The 27,878-nt window shown below is 40.1% G+C and overlaps 1 protein-coding gene across 1 annotated transcript in view; it reads right to left on the bottom strand.

Annotated features, from left to right (window-relative positions):
• Window positions 1-522: 522 nt before the first annotated feature.
• The window catches only part of LOC128459041 (receptor-type tyrosine-protein phosphatase gamma), a 342,929-nt gene continuing 315,573 nt past the window's right edge, over window positions 523-27,878 (bottom strand). The window contains exons 13-29 of the mRNA XM_053444144.1: window positions 25,851-26,004; window positions 20,730-20,821; window positions 18,286-18,377; window positions 15,725-15,821; window positions 14,640-14,722; window positions 14,220-14,354; window positions 12,925-13,059; window positions 12,383-12,558; window positions 11,567-11,702; window positions 10,237-10,383; window positions 8,911-9,004; window positions 7,652-7,728; window positions 6,683-6,811; window positions 5,891-6,037; window positions 4,772-4,914; window positions 1,831-1,966; window positions 523-1,536 (exon numbers count right to left, since the gene is read on the bottom strand). Coding sequence (XP_053300119.1) covers window positions 1,387-1,536; window positions 1,831-1,966; window positions 4,772-4,914; window positions 5,891-6,037; window positions 6,683-6,811; window positions 7,652-7,728; window positions 8,911-9,004; window positions 10,237-10,383; window positions 11,567-11,702; window positions 12,383-12,558; window positions 12,925-13,059; window positions 14,220-14,354; window positions 14,640-14,722; window positions 15,725-15,821; window positions 18,286-18,377; window positions 20,730-20,821; window positions 25,851-26,004 — 2,123 coding nt within the window. The 3' untranslated portion in view covers window positions 523-1,386. The remainder of the gene's footprint in view (window positions 1,537-1,830; window positions 1,967-4,771; window positions 4,915-5,890; window positions 6,038-6,682; window positions 6,812-7,651; window positions 7,729-8,910; window positions 9,005-10,236; window positions 10,384-11,566; window positions 11,703-12,382; window positions 12,559-12,924; window positions 13,060-14,219; window positions 14,355-14,639; window positions 14,723-15,724; window positions 15,822-18,285; window positions 18,378-20,729; window positions 20,822-25,850; window positions 26,005-27,878) is intronic.

Genomic DNA, 27,878 nt, shown 5'->3' with positions numbered 1-27,878 from the left:
AAACTGTTTTAAACCCTGTTTCATTTCTAGAACATAAGCTATTTGTTGCATAGAGTTTGTTGTTGAGTCTGCTGTCCCCCGGGGGAGATCATACTTACTCAACCCTATACAATGACACACACACACACATACAGTTGCATGTGGGTAAATGATGGCTCCACATATATGTTATGTGTTTTTCATCTCTGACTTCATTATCAAAATGATTCAATGACCAGAACAAAAAAAACGTTCCCAACGTTATTTTCGAAATGATGGCAAAATGGCAAGAGGTTGCCTAGTCTGTTGTAGCTCATCAGATGTTTTGAATCAAAAATCTCTACTTGTGGCATCTGTATGTGTGTATTAGTGTGTGTGAGGACAAATGATGTGGCAGCATACAAGAACATAGAGGACTGAGAGTGTCTGCTCCCAGATTGCTGTGAGTCAGCTGTGAGCACTGGAGTGGTAAATTATCGGATGTAATGTAAATCAACCGGCCTGCGGCAGGAGGCCACAAAGAACATGTACAAAATCACAAAGTTATTATGAGGATATATTTATATATGTATACATACAGTATTCCCATATATTAAAAAGCATATTATGAATTATACAAAGAAATAATAAAAGTTCACAGTAGCAGTTGTTATACCACGTCAGGTTCTCTAACATGAATGTGACTTTCTAACAGGAGAGAGTGGCAACAAAATAAAAATGAGAGGGAAATTACTTTCAGAAAACAAGCACTAATTGTCTGTGACAAGCCTCCCAGATCTTGGCTCTTGTGATAAATGAGTGGTAATGTGATATTAGAGATGAGCAGGGAGGAGGAGGTTATACTGAGCTGAAGATGACCAGCATTTTGTTACTGAGGCTGAGAGTTTGTAACTTCCTCCATCCGCTGCTTTAAATGAACTGGTAAGGGGCAGGCAGAACAATGTCCTTCACAGAAGCAGTTGGTTGAATAAGGGCAAATGTCATGGAATGTCAAAAGAAAAAGAAAAAAATCAGAGCTTAAGTGAGGAAAAGCCAATTGAGTCAGCTTTAGTATAGGCAGTAACACTGACATTATATAGTGCAAACAAGAAAAGACAGAAAGGTGTTTCTCGTTGCCTACCAACGCCACTGTGAAACTCAAAACGCAGGTGCAAACCCTTCAGTAGGAGAACATTAAGACATAAAATGGCGAAAAAAATAAATATCAAAAACTTTTTATCAGTGTAAAAAAGTAATCCGGTTATTTGTTTTAACCAAGAGTCTGGCAAAAAAGGCCTCAAAAAGTCTTGTCCTCAATAGTTCCTCGACGTTTTACAAAGTTAAGTGCCAGCTTTGTAGGTTCAGGGACCTCACAGGGTGTTGGGACACACAGGACACACTCAGTTCCAGGCCTCTGAGGGACCTCCCTCACACCAATGACTCCATGCTCTCTGCCTGGTTCGACTGGTCTGACATGGACACCATGGACCCTTTAACGTCCCTGGCCAGAGGACCCAAACTGTTCTCTGTGGTGCTGATGAGGCTGAGCAGAGCTTTGTATAGGTACTGGTACTGGTCCTGTGGACCAATCAGAGACAGGAAGAGTGAAAAGATGAGAACAATATATGCCCACAATGCTTTTCTTCTTCTTCTTCTTCGAGCCAAGTCCTGAAGTGACACTGTAGCTAGATTATAGTTATACTGAGGCCATGTGTTATTTGAACCAGAATTGATCATCAGCCATGACGTCTTGTCCTGTTTGTAGTGGTCTGAACTTGGTCTGAACCTGAAAATATATGATTTACTTAAACTCTTGAACAAGACGCCTGCAGGGATGGTTCAAAAGGACAGTTACAGTGTTGTCAGACTCACAATGTCTGTGAAGACTCCTGGCCTCATGAGGTTGATCATCTTGGCCACCTGGTAGATATCGACGGCGCCCTCACTCTCCAGCTGCTGAGACAGGGTGGTGAGGGCACACAACATGCCAGCTGACACCGCTCCCAACCTGACAACCAGACACACACACAAGAGGGAAAAGTCGTTGTGATTTAATCTATTTTAATCTATTTTCTCTGCACATGCACCTGAGGGTTTGGTTCCAGGTTCTGTCTGAGTGTCAAAAAATGAAAATGGAAACTTACAATAATATACAAAACTACTGTTTTGGGTCCATTCATGGAATCATTCAATGTCTTGTAACTGCTTTTTCACTCCCTCTGGTTCACATCATCATCATACCTTTGTTAGCTACAGAAGTGTTTTCTCGCTCCTCATTCTGAAATTGAAACTCACCACACTTCTTCTTGGTCTTATTCGTTTTCTTTTTGTGAATATTAATATAGTGCTTATTGTATCTGTACCTATTACAATTCAAGTATTGTTATTATAATTACTTCCTTGTATATTGTTGTTTTTAGCACATGCTTAAAAATAAAGTTCTCTCAATATTCTGGGTGTCCAGCACTCAGTTGTCCAATGATCTCACTGGGTTATGTTCATAGAGAGCTGAGGGTAATCAAGTAGCTTTTCTCATGGACATTCTCTGTCATTGCAGTGTAAACAACGCTTCACTGATCAGGTTGTGGGCCTGACTGTGGCTTCTCAACTTGTAAAGCATCAAGTATTTGTAATAATGCCAATTACAGAGCACTAATGTGTGTAACAGAGTTGTAATGTTAAAATGACACAGTCTGGGTAAACAGTGATTACATGACACTTTTAGGCCTCCGTAGTGAATAAGTGGAATGTTTGAAATTTCTGTAACCATATATTCACTTTCAGGGAGGCAACCTTATAAACTGTCATGTAATTTGTGTAGGGGCACAATTTATGGACACACTTGACTGGGGGGATTTAACTATTTGACCCTTTCTGACATAACACAACACACACAAAGCCAGACTCCATTATTTACATATACATCTTCCGGGCTGCTTGATGAAATAGTTTAAGAAACCACCTAAAAAAGATCCTGGTTAAGTTGGGGGCTCTGTCTAATCACTTCTTCCTTTGCAGAGTCAACAATTTCACATTCACACCTACTTCACACCGTGATTGATCAACTTTGTGGAGATGAGACAACAGCCAGGATTGGAACTTCACCAGCCCTGCTTTTTAATTCTTTGCACAACTATTTATGTATGAAGCTGAGTGGCCCCCCAGAAGAACAGGTAGTCCACAGCAAGCAACATTTTGTGAGAAACCCCTTAAATTCTGTGATTGGCTATGTGCTGGACTGCATTAACACCAGGGTCTGAAACCCCCTCACGAGACCCCATTCCATTAGCTTCATGTCGAAATCTTTTAGAGATTTGGTTGAAGACCTACAAAATATCACGAGTATCTCGCAGTGCATGTTTCTCTCATGATCACAACCTGCTGGAGATTAAATCTGGCCACAGCAAACACTCTCTGTCGCCTCTTAAAAACCGCTCCATCTCTCATTTTTCCAGATTTCCTTGACAACAACTCAGCCACAGAGTGGAGACACTCACATATCGTAAGCATCATTTTTGCGTTAAAATATTTCTCAGCAAAAGCATTAACCTAAGCATGACAGCTCACTCCAGCGTAAGGCTCCCTGGGGAACACTGGGTCCTTCACTATGTCAGGGGTCTCCTCTTCCATTAGCAGCCCTGCCAGGAGAGCAGCACAAACCGCTGCTTACAACCCATGCCTGGCTGAGTAATGAGCGCACAGACAATTAGGACAAGTTTCTAACTGACAATCTCTTAGGTGCTACGAGTCGACTGCAGCATAGCAACCACATGAAGTGCTCAATTAGTCGCTCTTCTTCTGGAGGATGCGACAAGCAATCTTCATTATTCTAATGAATAAACATGAGCAGAGCTGCTGGAGTGTTGTTCAAGAACGCTAATGTGTGTCAATACGAAAGACACGTTCATTAATTTTAATTGAGCAGTTTATTGAGTTACCTGTTGTGGGGGGAGTTAGGGGGTTATAAGGACTGTCACTTGCAATAAAAATGGCTGTAAAACAATAAGTAGGAATCTGATCTCTTACATGATCTCTGTCAGGACTGACCAATATGCTCTTTGATTGCAGGGTTCTTATTGAAGAAAAAATAAAAATTTAGCAGACACACAGATGATCATTGGATAAATTTGGGGATAGTGTCTTGCCCAAGGACACTTTGACATGTGGTGTGGAGGTGCTGGGGATCAAACCAATGACATATAAGTGCCTTGACTCTAGGCTTTGGACTCTTAGATAAATATGTTTTTTTTTTGTTTCGCACTTTTCTTTGTGGACATTTTGCATTTAGTTGTTGTAGTTTGAAGTTTCCACTCTCTGACTTAACTTCCTGTCTTTTTGACCTGTATCCGGCCCCTGTGACTGTCGTTGCCTTTCACCCTTTGGTCTTCACTCATCTTCATATCCTTCTCTTGTGAGTTTTTCTTGTTCCTCGTGTTTTCTTTTGATCCCAGTGATTTGTAGATGTTTCGGACTTACCTTATTTTCTGTAAGTACCTTTGCCTTAAATTACAGGACACTTTTGTTATTCTACATGGCTTCTGCAAATGTGGGTCCCCCTGCGATCTACACCCTGACAATAAGTGGACGTTAGTAAGTGGACTATCCTCTCTACCTCCTGAGCCAAAGCCGCCACTGTATTTTTCTATTGTCTTGAGTTTCTGCTGTTTTTTATGAACCTCAGTAGTTTGTCATAATAACTAGCATTATGTATTTAAAAATGAAGCCATGTTTTGAAGTGTGTCGAAATACATAAAAACATGTGACATATATTCTTTCTACTAAATAATATGAGTAAACAAAAAATTTGACTGACTCATCGTGGACGATGGTTGGTCCATCGCGGGTGGCCGCCTCTTCTTTAATGATGTTGATGAGCTCAAAGGTGCTGCTGATGGGTGCATCAGGGTTCGGCCACTTGGGGCATTGAAAGTGTCGAACCTCTAAAACATAATCATCCTGGTTTCAAAATTGGAAACAAGCAGAAAGATAGCAAGAGAGATAAAGGTTAGACGAGGCATGTTTGATTTAGAACGGTCATATTCAACTTGTCAATGTAACTTTAATCAAAGTAAAGCAATTTTGATTTTCTGTTTTGCATAGGACAGCATTTAGGAAAATTCAAAATTGTTATTAGTCAATCTGAGTGTAGAGGCATTCAATGCACTAGACACAGCCCAAACAAAATTCATAAAATATTTCTCATTTGAAATAGTAAAAGAAATATTAAATCAAGTGTTGATACATTTGCATTCACACTGGGAAAAGAATATGGCCCCATGTGTCTGGGTGAGCAGATCTTAAATGTGTCCTCAATGAACCTGTTCACACCTGGTATTAACATCCGTCCTGAGAGATCTGATCACAAGTGGCCAGTGCTAAGTACATGTGTCTTTAAAATAAATGCTTCCTCAATGTGTCTCCTGTGATCACTTGTGATAGAGTCTCACTTCCTGCTCTACATACAAATTAACATATATGTTAAGAGTACAAATAGGTTCAATGAAACTGAAGCAGGTCAGAGGACATCAGCTGAGTACGAGGTCCTTCATATGTGGCCCAGGACGCATATGTGACTGTTGTGGACACGTACCAGACCACCTCCGACTGTGGTCTGGAGTGATTGGATCTGAGTGCCTTCACAACTGTACTAAGAGCTGTCCACCTGTGATCAGATCACCAAAACAACATGTCTATACCAGGTGTTTACAGGGTCAATGTGTCTTGGATGTCTTCACACCCAGAGCTGTCCACTTTGGATTCAAAGGTCTGAAAGGGCCTCTGTCACACACAACACACACACACACACACACACACACACACACACACACACACACACACACACACACACACACACACACACACACACACACACACACACACACACACACACACACACACACACACACACACACACACACACACAAACACAAACCTGTGTAGCTTCAAGGATGAAGTCATGGATGCTAATCTGCTCCTCGTTGGACAGACATAGTCGATCTTTGCTGATGAGAGTGACAGTAAACGCCTCACAGTTCATCGCCTCCTCCCGACTGGGCCAGTACACAAACTCATCTTCCGCCTGCATAAACAGCAGACACACAGTTTTACTTCTGTCTTTATTATTCAACAATGTAAAACAGCATACATTATTCATTCAGTAAACTTTCTGTTCAAAAATTCATACTGGTGGATGAAAAGGTTCACTCAATTCAACAATGAACTGAAATGTTCACTTTGAGTAGATAACAGTGAAACAAAACAAAAATCCTGTGCTTTATGCTCTATTCTTGCAATGTGTGTAAGTAGACCTATGTATAGATTAAATGATCTATACAAAAGTCTGAATATATGATTATCTGTATTTAAATTGAGCAAAACCCATCAATGAATGTCCCATGCTAAAGTGGCTGTGGTGCATCAAACCACTGTGAGATGGGATGTTTGCAATCGATGATTGTGTGTTTGTGAATCTTTCTTTGTGTGTGTGTGTTAGGTGAGTATTTGGCTGGATGCTTATCAGTGTATATGTAACTCCTGCTTCATAAAAGTCAGGAAACTGTCAGATGAGCACAAGCAAGTGATTGTGTGGTGGTCACTTTGCTGCTGACAACAATTACACAGAATTACACAAAAACACAAAAATCTTGCCATGAAGTTGTGTGAAGATTTCTCTAATTCATAAAACCTAAACACAGGTGTGCGTGCATGTATGTTGGATTCATACCAGTCCGTGGTTGGCGGGGAGCATAACAATAATTTGTGCATTGTGGTCCCAGATCATTCTCCAAAAGTCTTTTATGGTGTGGGGCAGAGGATGCTGGGTAATTATGAATTCATTACTACGGTAGTATCCCTGTAGAAAAGATAGGAATAAAACATCAAATAAAAAAGGGTTAAGGGGGAGAATGACACCAAATTATGGCATCAACTGATGAAAGGGTGATAGTGAGCTGCTATTAGATGAGCTGTGAGTTCGTTGTCGCGCATACATGGAGATAAGTGACTTCACCTGACAACAGTCATATCCTCATACATACCTGCTTTTTACAGGCTTTTTGGATTCAGAGGCTAATCTGAACTTCTAAGTCACTCTTTAGAGAGATAATCCACAGAATTTACACATCAAAATCATGTCAGTAGTTATGGAGAGTTCTAATCAGCCCGTGAAAACATGACATATGATGACCTTTTTGGTTTTGGCTGGGTTTCAAGAGAGCAGGAAAATGCCACTCTCTAGTCAATCAGGAATTTTTCCTTGCTCTAGACTTGAGACTTGACATTTTTAATTTGACGTTTTCATCACACATGACAGCATTGTATAGAGGTCCTGACCTACAGCCAAATATCAGACCAGACCCAAGTTATATTCACTCTTCTTTGGGTCTGGGTTTTATTCATAATCAAAGCTTTCAGAGGTGAGACACACTAAGTCAAGTCTAAGGTGCAGTTGTCCTCAGGTCTATAGCAGTTCTGAGTGATTTCATCATTCATTCATCCTACTGGTGTATCTTTTATTTGTCAGTTTTGCATTAAGGGGAAGAGTAGAATCCAGTGTATTTGGAGCTAGACCCATCCTATCGATTAAAGTCTGAATATCTCAGTCTCTGCAGCTTTGATTTTGCAGTATTTAAAAAAAAAAACCTTGATGTAACAGTGGAGATCAATGACTGACAGAAGAAGTGGATGTACTGACCATGATATAAGATGCGTTAATGTAATCGGTGCCCTTGATGCCAGGCAAAGGTGCTAGGCCGACTCTGGCTTGCTCCGCTGTTCAGAGACAGACAGAAAGGTGAGGTAGAAAGGGAGGGTGGCATGGAGAGAGGAAAAGAATAGCAATAAATCAGCTTATTAGAATAGTTCCCATTGAAAGGCCAGTCTGTGTGTATCATGCTTGCACTGTTATTGGCTACAACCAGTAACAGATTACGCAACAGCTGGAAACAAAACAGAGTAGCTGAATGATCATACTGAGACCAGTCAACATACAGACGAGAAGTATTTCAATTTACTATGTATTGTGCCTTTGTTAGATATAGTAATAGCAGAGACACATAGGACTGGTGGGGATGGACAGCAGCAGCAAACAGCCTGGAGTTGACTGCTCAGTGCATTTGCACCCTTGTGGTGTGTGTCATAACCATTCCACCATCAGGTCGCCCCAGCTAATGAGTTTTTAAAAGCTGGTATGAAAATGATAATCAGGGCTGCTCTGTTTACATTTCAGAAACTCACTGCAAAAAACATTTTGGGGGAATCTGATTAAATTGCCTTGATTTTATGTGCAAATATTACATTTCGTAAATTTACAGTCACTCATTTAGTATTGCTTTATAGTGACAAAAACAATTCTAATAGGCATATACTTTTGTCATGGTTGTGCAGAGGTGCTGTTACATTTAAAGATGACTTGCTCTGCAGGGCTTAGAGAAGGTTACAATAATAGGTTTTTATGAAAATTTCAAATGGAGAGAAAAGCTAATTACAGAAAGCGCAAGAACATTTTGTCCTTGTAACAGTAACTGTCCTATAGTATAGACTAAAGGTTGGTGCACGTTCAGTTCTTGCTGCTGCCCTGTTTGAAAAGGACTGATTGCAGGTACAAGCTTTATAGTGAGGCGGATAATTACCTCCTGTGTTCTCACATTGGCTCAATCAGACACAGACATTTTCTGGAGTTTTTACAAATAAGCTGGCCCAAAAAACTCCAGGAAAAGTCCAGAGACTCTCACTTGAATATTTAATTTCTCACATACAGTCCCTCCGGAGAATAACCGAGGATTGTCCAGAGTTCAGTGCATGTTTGACAGCAGTTATAACAGGATTACGTAAACAACTACTCAGATAACATTGATTCCCTTGAAGTGGTTTGACCCAGGGAGGAACCCAGTTATTTTAGAGCCACTTCATTTCTTCAGATTTAATCAATTTTTACAAGATTGTAAAACTTACATGGCACCACAGAGGAATTTCGATTTTTCTCTTTGTTGTAGTCTTTCTGAGCATTGAAGCAGTCCATGAATCTGGAATTACACTGCGTTACCAGCTGGAAAAAAAACAGAAAAAGAGAGGGAGGGAGTGTTACACCAACAACCAGTGGAATGACAGACTGACTTATACCAGTTTCTGGTGTTTGTGCTACGCTAAGCTCATTATTTCGAGAACTAACTTACTACATCTCAATTGTACAGATTCATACAAATTGTACAAAATGTGCACATATTTATCTAATTGAGGACACATTCATATACATAGTACAATGTATTTTAAAAAACAAGAATGCACTTCTCCCCCACTGCTGGTTAGATGTGCTGTGTTTGTGAGTCATCAAGCTTCTTATTTAACGATGTAGGTAAACGATACCTGAAGGTTAAAGAGAAGAAAGCTCACAAGAGAAAACCCCAATCTAAGAACAAGATTATTCAGCAACACAACAGCTGAAAACATGACTTCATTCAGCAGTTTGAACCTTCTTATAAAGTCATAAATTCATTACCATCACAAAGAAAGACATTGTTCTTTGCTCACACTTCATCTACTTGAAACTTGGGACTTGATGGCAGCGTATGTTGTGAATTATCATCAGCCACATACTCTCCTGTTGTCAAGACTTACCACAAGAAAGTGACCCAAACCAGGGCTAGATGAAGAGATTGACAGGAGGATAATTTATTTTGTATTCAATTGTCAATACATATCAGTATTTTAATATTATTTAATTACTTACATGCTAATTTAATGAAATACCTGTGGATTTGTTTTTTTGGATGAGTTTCTCATAATATAAGATAATCCTGTCCTGATTATAATGTATTTTTTCCCATATTTTGGCCTCTAGTCAGAACCCAGTTCATATTTGATTTTTAATCAAAGTACTATCATTTAATGAACTACCAACATTTTTAATTGCTTATTTAATGTCTTTGAAAATGATATTAGAAATTAGATTTGGTTATATGGTCCAATGACAAAGTATATTTTGTAATTGAGTCAAAACATATTACTCACAGATGAATAGTTGATTTTCAAAGAGAATTGTCGGATGTGGGAGAAACATGCAAAGACCTGAGAGACACTGCCAAGGACCAAACTGTCTTGGCCAGATGGGTTGGAGCCTCTTTGGCTCTTGTAGTGGTGGGTAATGAGGAAAAGAAGGCTCCACTACACCGGTCATAATGTTTTGGCGAACCAGTGTACATTTTCATCTAAAAACATTGGTGTTATGAAATTTCCCTCTTGGCCAATTGTGCCATAGTGTTGTCATATGTGTCCCTTCACCTTGAACTGTTTATTCAGACGTATCCGGCCAGTGTGTCCTGGTGTTGTGATGCTGGTGAAGTAGCTGTGAAGCTGGCTAGCTGCCATTTCTGTCTCCTTCCCCAAAATAGCTTCCATCAAGGCATTATGGATGAAGATGTACTGCTCCTGGATAAGAAAAGACAAAAAAGATGTTTAACAGCAGGTATAGTAGATCATTGTACAGATGTTTTCACTCATACCTACTTACAAATAACTGATTATGTGTTACATTTGCATTACAATAAAAGCAAGTATTAGCCATAAGCACATTTACTTTCACTATGCGAATCTGTCGGTCTGTACAAAATGAGGTGCAACTGCAGCTGTGCAACCAAAACATAGGAAGTTAGCTCTTTTCTACTCGGGCCAATGAAGGGAGCCCCATCTGGAGACATGTGTCCAGCAGGGTCTCATGTGCACACTAAATGACAGAGGGCAAGAGGAAAAATCCATAGAATGTATATAAAGATGGAGGATAGGACAGCTCCCAAAAGTGAAGCCAAACGTTTTGATTGCCCCCAGGTGCCTGGCTGCATGTGCGCCACAAACCCTGACCCTCCATGTTAGCAAATGAGATAAAAAAAAAAGTACACATCAAATACATTGATTGAAAGCAAATAATGCCTCACAATTAGTCCAATGAATGTACTGATAAAAATTATACCACTGCTCCATTCCGTGATCACTACTATGCAAACCTCCAAATGGCATTACCAGTGCAACAGAGCATGGCCGGAATCCAGAATGTTTTGGCTTGATTTTTCTATAGTAATGACAGACATAGGCAAAAACTGAATGTATCTTTTCTGGGTCCACCTGCACACAGTCCTGGTGGCCAGTTCGACTATGGAGACAGTTCCAGGTGTTGACAAACATCCCGTTGGCATTATTTCTACTACCTGATTTCTAAACCTGATCAAATTCGTATGGTTCTTTCCTGCTTTGGACAGTGACCAGGGGAATAGTGGCAGCCATGTTGATATTGCTCCGGCTAGTAGCCAGAAATAAACATCTATGATTCCTTTTCCTTTTGAAAAATCCACAAAAAGAACATGTTTTCTGGTCAGTCTTAGGTACTTTTATAACGATCGACTTGGTAGTAGGCTACCTAGTATTGATTCACATTAAATCAAATGGTGCCCAATTTCAATACCTTAAAGTTCATCTGGGTGAGATATTTCAGAGCAAAAAAAGACAGAGCGGTAGTGAGAAACAATTAAGCCAGTAAATGTTTTTGTTGTCCATGTTCTCATAATTTACAACATGAAAACCAGATATTTGGTTCACACACAAACATGGATATACCAACCTCTGTCTGGACTAGGTAGTTGCGCTGGCTGCGTATGTGTTTGAGGAAGCCGAGTACATTTACTGTGCTCTTGTCTTTGAGCTGCTGCAGCATGCTGTTGATGACGATGTACGTCCCCGTCCGACCCACTCCAGCACTGCAACACAACACATCGAAACTGAGGTCCAGCACAAACCAAATTACAATAGAGGTAATGATGGACTCAGACATGAAACAGTGAAGTTGCAATTACATTGATATAATGTGCTATGTCACTGTATTTGCCGGAACATCCATATTACTTAGCAGAACTTTTGGCATCTATATTCACAGTATCTAAAGATGGAAAGATTTGTAATGCGTTAATTTTCATAATTTTTTTTTCATTTATGTGACACAATATGCAAATCCACATAAAGTCTAACAGCAATTAAGGTGCCGTAATTAATGAGCACGTATTGATTTGTGAGATACGAAATTAAAGCTGCAGCAAAAACAACTATTAAGTGGGAAAAGCACAAACACATTGGTGTTACCAGCTCTATTTTCATTTGTCATACTGTATCTCCGCTACTTCAATTTGAATAATATTGTGCCATTTTTGCAGATGTTATGGCAGTGAAAAGCTAAAATAATTAGAGGGTGGAATTAATGCCTTTGTTTTACAATAATAATGACAGACAGAATGACCACAGTGTTCTTCTCTCTTTAAAAGGGATTTGCATTCATAGACTCATTATCCAAAACCCAGATTATCAAAATACTTTAATGTGTAAATTGAGCACACAGTGTGAGGAAGGACGTTAAAGTGAAGTGAAAGTAGAACAGAGACATCACCTGCAGTGAACAAGCATGGGCCCCATATCAGGCATCTGAGCCCCTGAGGACCTTCGGACAAACGTGAGGACAGGCAGTGTGTACTCTGGGACACCCATGTCTGGCCACTGGGTGTAATGATACTGGAGCACTGTGCGTTCATTCTGGGCCCCTGCCTTGGAGCTCCCCCTCCCACCCTGGATGCAAGGGAAGAAGGAAAAGAAGACGGAAGATATGTTTGTTAGAATAGATATAATTAAAGACAACATGGAATTGGTAGCATTAACTTTCACCCCAATTGATTTATGAAAGCTCAAGACTGAATAGATCCTATCATCTCTTCAGTGAAAATAAATAATGACTTTCAAATTACAATAGCAGCAGAATAAAGGGAACATGGATCCTGAAAGCTAGATAACATCCTTTCACTATTTTCAGTCTCAATCGTTGATAATGATAACAAATCAATCATATCTAATTAATGCCATCTTCAAAATGAAAACCAGAGGTTCAACCTCGACCTGTCCAGACAGGAAGTCCCACCTCCTGTCTGTTATTCTCACCTTTTTGACTTGAGTGTTGCGCAGTGTGAAGCAGCGAACAGTGTGGCAGGCATGAACCTTGGTGCTTTTCAGTGATACTATCATGTTGCCGTACTCTTCACTGTTTTCTGTTGGCCAGTACTGGTCACATTTTCTCTGTGTTGCACAAACACACACACATACACAGACACAGACAAGTTAAATTCAGTTACCTGATGAACCCCTGCCCCCTTCAGGACTCTACAGCACACTCAAATTAACACAGCATCCATATACAGGAACATCCATCCATTAACCTCAGGCAGCTGTGTGAAGTACCTACATAAAATAACCCAAGCAACAGGACACTACAGGTTCATCCACTTTTCTCAAAGTGGACACATTCAGAGATGGTCGAAGTAGAGATTTGTATTTATGAGATATAATGACACTATAATTTATAATCTATATTTTTATAATCTGTAATTTTAAATCTCTAATCTATTATAAATACAATTTAATTATCTTTCTCAAAGGTTAAGCTTCAAATATAAAACTAATAAATCATATATCCACAGTGTGACACTGAGGCCAGTTGTACTGTGCTTCTGTTCCGCAGAAGCTTATTATATTATGATGAAAATCTTAATCTGTAATTCATTATTAAACTAACAAATAAAAAACCGAGCACAAGGTCTACAGTCTTGTACTTCTGCCAAGGACTGCACCAGAATGTGTCAGCTGGTAGATTCTTTCTCTCCTTTCCATAATAAGAAGCCTTAATATCCTGAGGTATCTTCATTTACACTGCATTCTCTGATGCAATTATCAGCAAATTGCATCCAATTTCATTGTAGAACTGGAAACATGTCTTTGGGTAGATTTCTTACAAAACCTTTAAACTCAGTGAATATCTGCGCAGTTACACATTGTGCTGCTACTCACAAGGTCTATCATCTGCCTTCTTCTCTCTCCTTACTTCTAACCTGCACTCAGCTTACTGTGGCTTCATCCTGCATATGTTCCATATCAATATACTGTATATGCCTAACAAATGACCGATGGTGAGCATCAGGGCCTGAGATTCCACTGGTTGGACCATACTCTGACACCGCACAGCAAGCCAATGAAATGTACTGTGAGGTTTCATGAAACATTTCAGGATGGCTTTCCATTTCTGCTCCAGAAACAAAATGTATAAATTATAAATTGTGGAATGGCTGGACATAAGTACATGCTGATCACTATATCATCCGTAGAAGATAAAACATTGCAACACATCTTCAAACCTCGTCCAATCCAAAAACCCACTGCACTTGAGTCAAATCAGCACTTACCCTTCCTTTTTCAACTAAGTTGGTGATCATGACAATGACACCCGTATTCTGTTCCCATACCATCCTCCAGAAGTCCTCATAAGTGGACTTGAGAGGTCCCTGGGCGGCAATATAGGCTTTAGGCTTATTATAACCCTGATGAATGAAGAGTGGAGAGGTAGACCATTAGTATGGCAATATGTGGCATAAATGATACAATTATTACAAAATTCTTCAAAAAGCTTAAGAAAGTGTCTTAGATACATTTCAGATTTTTGTATTCTTGAAGTCATCTTCTCCAAAATGATTGTCCTTATAGTGCGTACACACGCACGCGCGCACGCACACACACACACACACGCACACACACACACACGCACACGCACACACGCACACACACACACACACCAGTATTCTAGATTCCCCAGTGGAAGCACTCACGTCTACATAGTTGGCATTGATGTAGTCTGTGTGTTTGGAGTCCCTCCCAGCCAGTAACCTCAGCCTCACCCTGCTGTGGTCATCTTAGGAGGAAACAATGAGCAGTAAAACAGTTAGACTGAAACCTATCCTTAGCCCCAACACAGTGCTTTCCATGTAACGTCCACGCCCTGCCAAGACACCAACCAGAATGCACATTAACCTTTGTACTTAAAACATTGCTCAATGTGCCTGTCCCCTGCCTTCAGCACACACTTTAATAAATACAAGACTGAGCTAATTCCAGCCACAGTAAATATATGAGACATGTGAGACCAATGCCCTCAAGCACCAGGCCTGTGTGTTGGGTTTTAGCGTGACAGGGCTTGTCTTAAATGTTTGTTGTTTGGTCTGTAACAACTCACAGATATACTTTGTGTTTTGCTTTGACATGATTGAGTATTTGGTAAGATTATTCATGGTCCCACAAGATAGCAATGATTCATCAAGTATTTGTGCAACTATATATCTGAGACAAACATCCATGAATATATGGCTAAGAATCTATTGGGTACAAGATATGTCTCCTTCAGTGGGGAAATGAAAGATTCTTGGAAATCTGTAATTCCAGGAAGTTTCCCTTCGCAAGATGTTAACTGTCAATATTCTTTGACCCCAGAGGACCCCTACTGATTTTGACGATTCACCTTTAATAATCAGTGTTCAGTGTTTCAACTAACTGATATCTTTATTGTTATTCTGATTCAGTTCAGTTACAGTTGTTTGCGGTTTTATCTTGATCAAGGCAAGTTTTTACCATTAGAAATATAAATGAGTTAAATGAAAATAAACAAACGAACTGATATTAAATTAAAACTGCCACTGACTGTGGTTGAAGTGGCTCTGAACAGATTTTCAGTGGAATGTGGTGGGATTCATTAGGTCTAAGGTTGACAGGGTGAAATTTAAGAAAACAGCAGCAGGAGAAGAGTCACGGTCCGAGCTGTGACAGAGCCCCACTTCCACTGAGGCACTTTAAATTACACCAGCCATAGATACATTCATTAATTTTGTTATAGTGGTTAATACATAAAGTGTGTACTCACAGGCCACTATGTTGATGTATCTGTTTTTGTGCTTGTTGTCAGGGTGGTTGGAGTGCTCTGATGTGATCTTCATATCAGCAGTGCACCGTTGAACAGCCTGGGGAGGAACACACACACACATTCTGACATGTCATTCCAATGCGTTTGTACACTTGTGTCCACATACACATTAACATTAACTGTGGATGTCCATTGTCCCCATAGGATGAATCCTATTTTTTGTGAACCCTGACCTTTTGTCTTGATCCGCCATAACATCTGAATCTGAACTTTTTTTCAAGATATGACTTAGTTGTGAAAGGTACCTTACACACCATGTTCCTCATCTTCCGCAGTTCATCGCACACTGGAGTTTTGTAGTTAATGTAAATGTATTCTAACTTTTATGTCTCTCCCCAAAAGACTGCTCTCCTACTTCTACCTGTTGGGGCTGATTCCAGCTTATTCAGCCCCTCATTCTCTGTCATTCTTCTCTTTGGTGACAGCAGGTGTTTCTTTCTTCATACCTCCTAGTCGAGCAACATTCCTTGCATGATAATTAATCTATTTTCATGACCCGAGGCATAAGTGCAGCATGTTGGAAAGTAACAAGTACAATGAAATCACACGATTTAACCAGGAGATATTTTGTTGTATATATCCTGTATTAATTCTTCACGTGATGAAAACCACAGATGACCTTTCTGGGAATTGCAGCCAGTTTGATGTTGAGTTCCTGCCAAGCAAACAGCTGTTAGCTGAGCAACGCAACATGGATTTGGCTCAGACCCTCGTGTCATTCTCTCTGGAGCTTTAAAGGCCAATCAACTTCTGGATCACTATTAAACATGGATTTATCATCCTACTTGGGATGAGGCTTTATTTGGGGTGAAGCAGACTTCCCTTTTGAGCACAGGTGAGAGGCTGCAGGTATGAAGGTTTGACTGGAGATGGTATATACACTGTACAATTTATATGACAGATTGAATGATTAGGGTCAAAGCTTTGTGAAGATGAGGCCTGGTCTGAAAACATTATTTAGGATCTGTAATATGATCAAATCGAATAAAGTCTATCTCCTGCAACATGAAGCAGTGGATGCTACGATTAATTATGGTGCACAATTAACCTGCAATGACTCCCCTCATTATAATGTTCAGTTTTGTCAGGACTGTGGCAGAAAGGTATTGACCCTCTCATATGATCCCACACTGGACTTAAATGAACTTCAGTGATCTCGTCAACTGCAAACATTATTGCACAAACTTCTTTATCATTTCGAAAAAGGTTGTGGTCAAATATATTTCATAAAATGTTCAACTAACTTAACACTATGTGTGGTACCAAAGGGATGAAAACATTCATCCAAAAGATGTATCATTTTGTCATTTGATGGTGGCAATGGAGTCTGACACACTGTTTAACAGGACGCTTGACAGACTGCATATCTGAAAATTGCCTCTTGTGTATATGCTGACTGAGAGGTCATGTACATGTCATGTGCGATCCTGCGATAACATGATGTTTATGTGGGTTGATACAAGGTGAAGTAAATGTTTTATTCATCTTATCTGATAACCACAGTGTGGGTGTATTTCCTCTGAGCACGTTTAAAATATGTTTCTTCTGAAAGCTCTTTCCAGCGTCCTGCGAAAACTGGGGCACAGGGAGAAGGGGGAGGGGACACATAGGTACTTTGTAAGGGGCTCTGCTTTTCTAGTTAAGTAACTCATTCAGGGGCTCCTGCTCAGCCCACCCCCTTTTCTATTTCTAGGAAGAGCATGGTGATGGACTGCAGAGGGACCGGAGTATATCGTGACAGACCACAAACACCGAGGGAGCTATAGCTGGTGTGATGAAGCAAGCAAGGGGGGTAACTAAAATAAATTGCACATCACGGAAACTTCTCTCTCGTTTTCACTGCAATAACCATAATCATTCAGTACGCAGTATAGTCTTCATTATCTCTCACCATCTCTGCTTTTAATATTTATTTGACATTGGAGTGCATTTAGACAGGAGAGAGCCCATATTTTCTTCCCCTACAAGATTAAATACACAAGGGAAACACTCCTGAATGAATCAACGATATCTTTTAGTGAGCAGACATTTGAGTTTTATGAGTGCAAACTGGTGTACTGTGAATAATATGCCAATTAGAGCTTTAGAACTACAGTGGGAATAGGAACAATGACGTGTCTGAGCTAAAACAATGGACTATGGTGGTAGCCTGCACTTTTACATTCTTTCATTCGTTTATCTCTCATGAACTGATAGTGTGTGTTTTCATGTGAAGATTTAAGAATTCAATGAAGGACTAGAGTGGTGTGAAACAGATGAGCACTTAAGACAGTGCTCATGCACTGTACTGAGATTTCTGTTGCTATTATTTGGTCTTAGGGACTAAGTGACAGTCTGAAATAAATACTAGATGCCACTTGCATACCAGCCTTTAAAAGTTTTTTGTATGAAACCTGAGCTCCCCTCAGCTTTACAGAGCTTGGCAGACAGTTTCAGTTTAAGACCTCCTTCATTGTTACCTTGCCTGGTTTGGTGTGCATTTACAACACTTTACTGCTTACCTCAAAATCCTCTGAGAATCCATGTTGGTTATTTGAGTAGAGTTCAGAGATGTGTTTTATGAACTGCCTTACTGGAATGGCTTCCATGTCATCTGTAAGAGATGAGAGCAGGGTTAAAACATGAGCAAGTGCTGGTACAGGGCCACTTGTATATTTGTAAAAATATATATTTCAAAATAGACATGTATGAATATATCTATTTCTCCCTTTGGCTTTATTGAGAAACAAAAAATCCCCTGTTGTAACATTGGTGGAACAAGATAGAAATCTGTTCTTTACTGACAAGACCGGGCGGACTGTACTGAAGAAGCCTCATGGATGAGAGATGTAGCATTTCACTTAATCACATGTTGAGTTAGTCATCTCGTTCCTGCAACCTTAAGACTTAATACATCTTGATATCGTAATATCTTTTTCTCCAACAAATGGCACCCGTGACGGAGACTGCATGGGAAACAGAAATTGGTAGTTTATTCCATGTTCTTCCAGTTTCAAAAGATAAATAATTAATATGACAGGGTTTAGGGCAAATTCATTTTTTTTTGTTGTTAAGGTGTTTTGGCACAGGACTGGAGCACATGTTTCATCTGATAACAAACAGCTGCAAAGTGGTAGCTGTTCTTCCGGATGCTGAACTCGAGCCAAATGAATGAAGCCGGTTCACTGAAAAAACATGACACATAAGCCCTCACAGCTTCCTACACTTTAGTCTTCATCAAATATATACGAGAGCGTACACTGGCTCACTTTCACTTTGTGACTTATGAGATGTTAATTTAGGGATGCAAAATATGTCAACATTATTTGTGTGTCAGTAAACACAGCTGGCTGCTGAGAGTTACAAGGAGAGGTCTGTAACCAGTTAGCTGCATGGATAACTTAAATAATAATTAATAAATCTCTTTTTATTGCTTTGACATATTTCACAGACAGCACACTTCTTTGCTCCATGGCATGTTGTGCATTTAATGGGCTTGTTCTTTTGTCCTAGAATACATATAGCGTGCCGCATCTATCTATCTATCTATCTATCTGTCTATCTATCTATCTTTATATCTATCATACACTGTCCATCAGTCTTTATCTGTGCACCTGTTTGTATCTGTCTGTCCCTCCTTCCATCTATCTGTCTGTCTATCTATCTATCCACAGTACTAGGTAATATAACAAATTATACTGAAGTTACGTCTGTGTGTGTGTGTGTGTGTTGAGTTTAAGGCTCGGTAAGTAGTTGGTTTTAAATCTAGCAGAAGGTCTTAAAGAGGATTCTGGAGTGTGCAAAGCTTTAGGTCTGAGCTTTTTGAGACAATTAAGACTGCTGACATATGGTCAGATAACACGTCCCTGTCTGTCTGCTGCCATAAATCTCCCGCCCTCACGGTGTGTCTTTCTGTACAGGAGGGTCTGTAAAGCTATGAGGCTTCCAACACTCACTGTATCTGTAGTTCTAGGAGCCTGTTCCTGCTGGGGATGTGACAGCGGCTCTTTGTCTGTGCTGGGCACTGCCAGGGTGGAGCTGCTGTGAATGAAGGTCTTTGGACTGAGCCGAGGCCCATTGTAAAGGGGCCACATGCAGGAGCTCTCAACTAAGTTGACGGGTTTGGACCAGTTAAAGAGCGGTTTCTAAGATGTGAGTGTGTGTGTTTGGTAACTGGGGAATGGTGCCTATAGCCTCTCTCTCCCTCTCTCATGCACAAAATCACTTAGTGACTGACTCTCCACAGTAAGGATGTTTGATATGATTTTAAAATAATATCTTAATCACTTTGCAAGAACCGATCAAATACACACATTGAGAATTCACATACTCCATATTTGCATTAACTACTGCAAATGTGCATTGAGAGTAGAGTTGAGGCACCAAGGTCACCATGTATGATTCATGTCTCCAAATTATGGTGCAACATTTAACATCCTATTAAGATAGAGCTTATGCAAAATACGTGATTTATATCTTAAGAAGTTGTACAAGTGAATGTAAGCAACTGGAGGAGAAGTCGCTGTGTGATCACAGCGGGGGATCCTCCGCTGGATTCACTGCGAGCAAGTGGGGGGGTTGATATCATACACATAGAAGACACCGACAAACATGTCAGGAGAGTTTGTGGTGATAAGAGCTGACGACAGGCTGTTTGGTCACCGAAAGATGACACCAGTTGGCTCTTCACACTGGCTTATGACCTCAGACCTCGGATCCAAAAATAGCCCTGACCTACAACCCTACATAGTGGACGACCACCTAGTTAACACTGTGGAGACACACTGCACCAAAATACAGTAGAAAGATGCAATTGAGGTCGTACAGCTCTTATAATTCACACCACAGCAGAGGTTTCAGTACCTTACCTTATATTTAGAGAGCAATAGGCAAGCAATGAAACAACTAAAAGGGTTTATCAGGCAGGCAGTTTACTACAGTAAATATACATTATACAAGTTCTAACCTGGGATGGGGATGACAGGGATCGTCTCATTGGGCACCACTCTAGGTGAATCGCTGTCCTCCACATAGAAATGGGCTGTCTGGAAACAGCGCCTGGCAGAAAGACAGAGAGATCCCATTTTATAACTTTAGTGGTTCTAGGTAAACACATTCACCATCTTTACATGATTGGTGTTGGTTACAAAAACAGTTGGTTACCAAAACTTATCTGAATCTTATTCATAGAATGGGTACAGCAGAGAAATAGGTCAGTGTGAAAGAGCCAATAGCACGGGGACCATTTTGGCTGGACACAAACTATTGATCTTTTTTGGTGAGGAGGAGCAGGTTTGGCCTGGGCTTCAGTCAAACCCCTTAACAAATCTGGTCCTGACCTGGACATCAGCTAGACAGCATGATGCAGGTCATCTTTCAGAGTCAGAGATCATCACGTTTGTGTGTATGTGTGTGTGTGTGTGTGTGTGTGTGTGTGGAGAGAGAGAGCAAGGGAGAGCGAAAGAGAGACTTGGTAATGGCAGTCAACAATATAGTGCTCCTCCCCTCAAAGTCAAATAAAACGCAGAAATAGACTCTGAACTCCTGCACGCACAAACACACACACACACACACACACACACAGACAGACAGACAGACAGACAGACAGACAGACACGCACACACGCACACACACACGCACACAGTATGTGTTTGAAGTTAGAGACTGTATGAAGAAGCTGTGATAGGAAAGTGTTCAGCTGCAGTAAGAGTAATGTCTTGTCTGTGAAAATTCACAAATGTGATGTTTTACATCAGACTGGTGTAAACTGGAGATCTGCACCAGGTATTTAGAGTTGACAAGGAGTTAAAATACAGCAGATAGAAACAGGAGAGGAGTCACTTGAGTCCCTCTCTTAAAAATGAAAATAGAGGTAGAGTAGCAGCAGTTACTGTACATCTAACTGTCAGGCAGCTTTTATGAGATAGTCTGCAGAACAGCAGATGAGATCTGTTTGTATAAAACAAATTAACACTTTTTCTGTAATTTAAATGTTCTATTTACATGTACTAATAAGTAAGGAAACATTGTGTTACCACCTTTATCGGTTGAAAATGAACTACAACTACGGAAGGAGATTTAATTTGGGCCTGACAAAATCATTAGTGTCTTAAAATTATACAGATATGTTCTAAAGTCAGTATATTTCCCAATGTGGATTTTATTTCTAGAGCCTTTATGTGGCCTCCATCATCTGACCAGATATTTTTCTGAATACTACATAAATCAATTGCAATATCTTAACTACAACTCTGAATAACTGTTCAATACACCTCATGGTAGCGTATGTAACGATAAGGGGATCATTCTAATGCAACAAAAATACATTCTTAGTTACAGGTTATTACACACAAATAATAACAGATTTATGGATACCATATTCCATTGCTCTTCATAAATCTAACACACTGGACCTTAGAGCTTTGATTATTTTATGGGAATGAACTGCTGCCCATAAAACACCAGACCAGAAACCCTTCATGTGGGACTTTTCAAGACAAGGCAGAACAAACTACCCTCAACTAGAGAGGAAGCCTTGATGAATGGTGGCTGATGGTAACCTGATTCTATCAAACACATCGCACCACTGTATTTGTGACATTTTGGTATTACATACATTCATTCCACCAAAAATAAATTACAGAATCATAAGCAAATATATATAATTCAGACATTAATTAAATAATACCAGTGAAACAGCAATGATTTCAGGATATAGCAGAAACACAAAATCATTATAAATGCACTATAGGTTAATCCATGAAAACATTATGTGACCTGTTTTCTATTCAACAACTACACAAAACCAAATGACAGTGTGTGCTACCACCTACCCTTTGTGGTGTCCTCATCTACTACTATCGCCTCCTGTGACAACAACAATTACTAAGTGTCCAGACCCTCCCTACCTGTATTTGATACAGAGCAGAGAGTAGAGAGCATTCATCCTGGTGAACAAGTGGAAGAGAGAGCAGACGGTCTGCCACATACATGCTGCTAACCTGAACTGACAGCCAGTGTACACAGAAGGAGGGAATACAGAGGGAGGGCTTTCCTAACAAGGCATGAAGGGGGCTGGTCCCTCGCAGTCACACACACACACACACACACACACACACACACACACACACACACACACACACACACACACACACACACACACACACACATATACACACACACACACACACAAAAGACACTTTTAGAGACATTATGTAGATTTGCATTTCCAGGAGACTTACCTAAACCCTTACCATAATCCCTGATCACCTTACCCTAAACCTCCCCTCTAGACCCCTGAAACTGAACCTAGCTGGAACCATCACAATTCACCTAAAAAATCTGCCCTTTTTCAATCGAGGACACAGCTTTTGTCTCCACTTGGACACGCCATCCCCAATTAACTGGTCTCTAAACTGAAATTTGTCCCCAAATCACAGAAAGCTTTCCCATACCACTTCCTGGTGTGGGATAGCTAGAGATCAAATGGGACAAAGCTGTGTGCTTTCCACACTTGAGATCAAAGATTTAGTTATGCACTTGAGTTTCATGTAACCAAGTCAAACACTGCATTACATATTTCAAATACTATCAGAAACTTGGTGCTATTCAACACAGTTTAATTGTAGTGATAAAATGTTGCTGATGTCATCACCCTGGGCTGCATCTTGAGTGTTCTTCTTCACATTAGTCCCTGTAAATATTATAAAGTGAAACTCATATTTACCTCTACGACCTGAATGCAGCAGCATTGAGTAATGTGGACTGTCCAATAAGACAGCAGTGGGGGCGGAGTCCGTGCAGAACAGAGGGTTGTGACCTGAGCTTTGCTCTACAATAGGATTAAATACCCAAACACTCCCCCAGCACCTGTTGCTACGTCTGTGTGTGTGTGTGTGTGTGCGAGAGAGAGAGAGAGAGAGAGAGAGAGAGAGAGAGAGAGAGAGAGAGAGAGAGAGAGAGAGAGAGGGAGAGAGGGAGAGAGGGAGAGAGAGAGAGAGAGAGATAGAGAGAGATTACGCAATATTTCATATGTAACAGTATTTCCAATAAGAAGCCTGAAAGTAAACGGGTTTGGTCGGTCTCACAGATATGATGTAGAGTAAATATTCAGGTTTGTGAAGAAAAGACAAGACTGTAGTGGAGCTAGTCATCCATCAGGCACCAATTTTAATACTATGTGATTATTGTCTCAGCATTGCTTACTGTCACGTTCTATCTGTCTTCATATGCCGCCAGTCATTTAGCTTTTTGTTCCAGATCGCCACAAGTCCAACTTGATTGAGCCGGTTAACACTAGTTACATATCAGGATCTGATGCTCTATTTTTTCCAAAATGTACTGTCTACATGGGGATTTTAGAGGCTTGTGTGTAAAGTACAGGGAACTGGCCATAACCTTTACATGCAACTTAAAAATTATAATAGATGGCCGCAGAAACAAAAGGCTCTGTATAAAATATCTTACAAAATATTTGTTAATACTTGACCAAGAAAGGATTTACAGTTATCAATTTGCCAGTATGGTACACTGTACAATTCTTCAAGCTTCCACCTGGCAGCCAATGTCTACATACCCTTTGTTAGTTACATACATCACTCAAACATCAGGCCAACAGCCAGGGTGTAATCATTACAGAGTACAGACCAATCTATACATTAGATAAAGATTATTGCGAAATAGCTTTTCCTCGATAGATATATAAGACATGGTCGATAAGACTTCAATAGAATTCATTCCATCCATGTTTTGACAGGCAACATGTACAGCCAATGATAATGAGAATAGCGGGGAGCGGGAGCAAGATAAAAGAGAAAAATTACGACAGAAACTGTTAACGGAAACTCGAACAGTGGCGTTAACGAGGACGTTGTTGAAAAGAAGGGTCTGAGGAATTTGGTGGTGTGGAGATATCCTGGCTATTCAAAGTCTGACAAGAAGCAGAGTAATGTGCACTGCAAATTGTGTTGGAAGAATGTTCCCACAAAGAAAGATTATACCACTAATGTCTTTCACCATCTGAAGCAGGAATGACAGAAACAGTAATTTGATTTAGATCCCGATATATACCGTCATCGACTGATATGAAAAAATATAATGTGATATGTTTTTTTCAGTATCGCTCAGCTCAACTTTAAATTTACATGCACGCCACATCTCAGAAATAGAGTTACTTCAACGAAATAAGAGATAAGTATTTTATTTAAGATGTGTGTAAAATATTAAAAAACATACTGAAATCCTCAGTTTGACTCTCAATGTGTTCTTCTTCCCTAACATAATTCATGCACTTTCTAAAGTGTATATGCTGACAACAAAAATGGTCGTGATGGGCAGTGTTATAGTACCACTACTACATTTGCCAATAACTAGTTGTGTAAATTATGACTTAAGTAAGGAATTGACAATTACAGTTTCTGGTTACTTATGTCTTTGGGAAAATGGGGAACTGCAGATGACAGCAGACAATGCAGCCCTCTCCAGAGGTTTCAGTGTCTCCAATGATTGAATCAACTAATCAGTGTTATCTGACTGACATATGTATACATTAGTAAAATAATTGAAGCAGACGTTTAATAAAACTGAAAAAAGTAGTGACTATAAACAGTAATCACAGTAGGTAATTACTGTTTATGCAGTAACTAGTAACTGTAATAAGTAATAGTTCTCAGTAACTTGCCTGACAGTGATTATAGCCACAACCAAAATAGGCCTGCCTGACTCTTTGGACTAAAGCTGATCCAACAGTCTGAAGAGCTCAACTGGGGTCAGCTCAAATGTAATTCCTTCACCAGCTGATAAAGGCAGGTTAGACTTTCTGTTAGAGTTCTTTGGTTTAAATCAATCAACCCAATTAAATATTAATGATACAAAGAACAGTGCGCTTTGAGTGGTCATTAAGACTAGAAAAGCGCCATATAAATACAGACCATTTACCATTTAAATACATTTTTAATATCTATTAATGTACCAAACTCAGTAATGATGCATATGCAACCAATGCTACGTCAGAAACCTTATACCCAGCTTTCCAACATCTAGACCTGCAGCTCAAGAGTAGTGCAAGTGATGGTGCGGTAGTACTAACCTCCAGTAGACAAGCACAGCCAGCAGGAGGACAAGGCAGAGGAAGGTTAGAGCTGAGACCATCAACAAAGGTACCAGCCACTCCACACGGCCCAGAGCTACCCCAGGACCTGGATTTACATGGCCAGTCAGATTGGTCGCAACTCTGGGACGATCTGGGGGAAAAAGATGGAGAAATTAATGGAGGAAATAAATAAATTCTACAGGAATTGTGTGGGCCGTGTTCTTGTGGGAGGAGCGGCAGATTGAGGATTTGACTCAGAAGAAGGCAGAAGAGATGAGAGCCATTTAGAAGACAGCATATGATAAAGTAAAATCAATTAACACTTATCTTCTTTTGTGGGACAAAGTTTATTGAGAAGACAGGGAATCAAGGTCAGCAGAGATGTTTTTTTTGAAAAAATTGACCCATGTCAAGTCCCTAGTATAAGACCTTGTACATAAATTTTATCATCACTTCCACATTAAAATCTGCCAATGGACATTTTCTATTACAATCTAAGATGTGACTAAAACATATACACAAAGAAATATTAAACCAGAAAAATGATTACGACCGAAATAAACGTCAGAGTCACACCATGCCCATGTAGGGAGTCTCGCTACATGGCCTAGGACGAATGACAGAATGCTAGCATTAGCTCACGAGCTAACACTAGCCGGGCTCCACCGGACCGGTTAGCTCGCGAGCTAACGCTACCCGGGGAGCCCGGCTCCCCTAGCTCCCTAGGGGCTCGCTGCTGCTACCTGTCAGACATTTAAGTGGCCGCTTAAACAAGAGACCACGGGACACCTCTCAACATTGACTCAACAGTGTGGAAGGATGCTGCTGCTGCGCCAGCTCAAGCTCCCACTGCTCCCACTGCGGGGCTGCGCTAGGGAGCTGGGGCTCTCGCAGCCAGGCTCACCGGGGTGAGGGGGGCGGGGCACTCAAAACAGGTCAATCTGAGGAGGGCTGTTTTAGACAGGGTAAAAAGGGTGCTGTTTTAAATTATCCTTGTGGTATTTTGACCTAAATATGTTTCATTAAGAACCCAAGGAACCATATCAACTTTGGTAAAATGGGCATAATATGTCCCCTTTAAAGTTGTTGGGTAGATTTTTTATTATTTATCACACTTTTAATGGGGCTGTGCTAACAGTTCACAATTTTGTGCCTTTATCTGAGTCCCTACTCCATAACTTCCAAGTCTGGTGTGCTCTCACATGAGCCTCGAAATCAGAATGAGTTGTCATTTATTGACTTATTCATCCACCCATTTAGTTTCTGTTGGACTAAACAATCAGTTACTGTTAGTCGACATGATGTGATAGCAGCTTCTATAGGAAGCGGTACACAAGATTTGTATCCAGTTGGGCCTTGTTGCCTTTTGTGGCCATATTTTTCATGGATATATGTTACCAACCATATAGTAAGAAGATGCCAATATTTTTAATCCAGGGCCCCAATTTGTCCATTACTTCACAAACCAGTAGAGACAGCCACCAATAAATACTAGGGATGCACCGATATGGAAATTCTTGGCCGATACCGATATTTAAAATAACAATCTGGCCGATAGCCGATACCGATAGTTGTTTATTTTCTTTTTGTTGTTATTCATTCACCTTTTTTGGCCAGAAAAATAATTAAATCATTATTTAGAAAGCACTATTTAAAAAAATGTCAGCCCTTCATCACTCTTATCTTTTAATGAGCACAGATTGAATCAGATTTATGAAACAATCTTTGATTTAACTAAACTTTATTTAACAGAGACATATTATGCCCATTTTACCGCAAGTTGAAATGGTTCCTTGGGATCTTAATGAAATGTCTGTAACATATTTTGGTCAAAATACGGTAGCAGTATTGCCCGTTTATTAGATGTGTTACGGCTTCTGTGTGTATGACGTATGTTGTCAATTCCCTTGTTACCTGTGCATGAGACGGATGAATAGAGCCGATGCACATGAGAATAAAGTACTTAAACAGACGCTACGCTCATACTTTTTACACCAAGTTACACTGCGTGAGTCAAGATAACTT

Source organism: Pleuronectes platessa, chromosome 2 (assembly GCF_947347685.1).
Source record: "Pleuronectes platessa chromosome 2, fPlePla1.1, whole genome shotgun sequence".
In the NCBI taxonomy this organism is placed as follows: Eukaryota; Metazoa; Chordata; class Actinopteri; order Pleuronectiformes; family Pleuronectidae; genus Pleuronectes; species Pleuronectes platessa.
The sequence above is the reverse complement of the archived record's forward strand: the minus strand, read 5'-3'. Positions and strand labels throughout refer to the sequence as shown.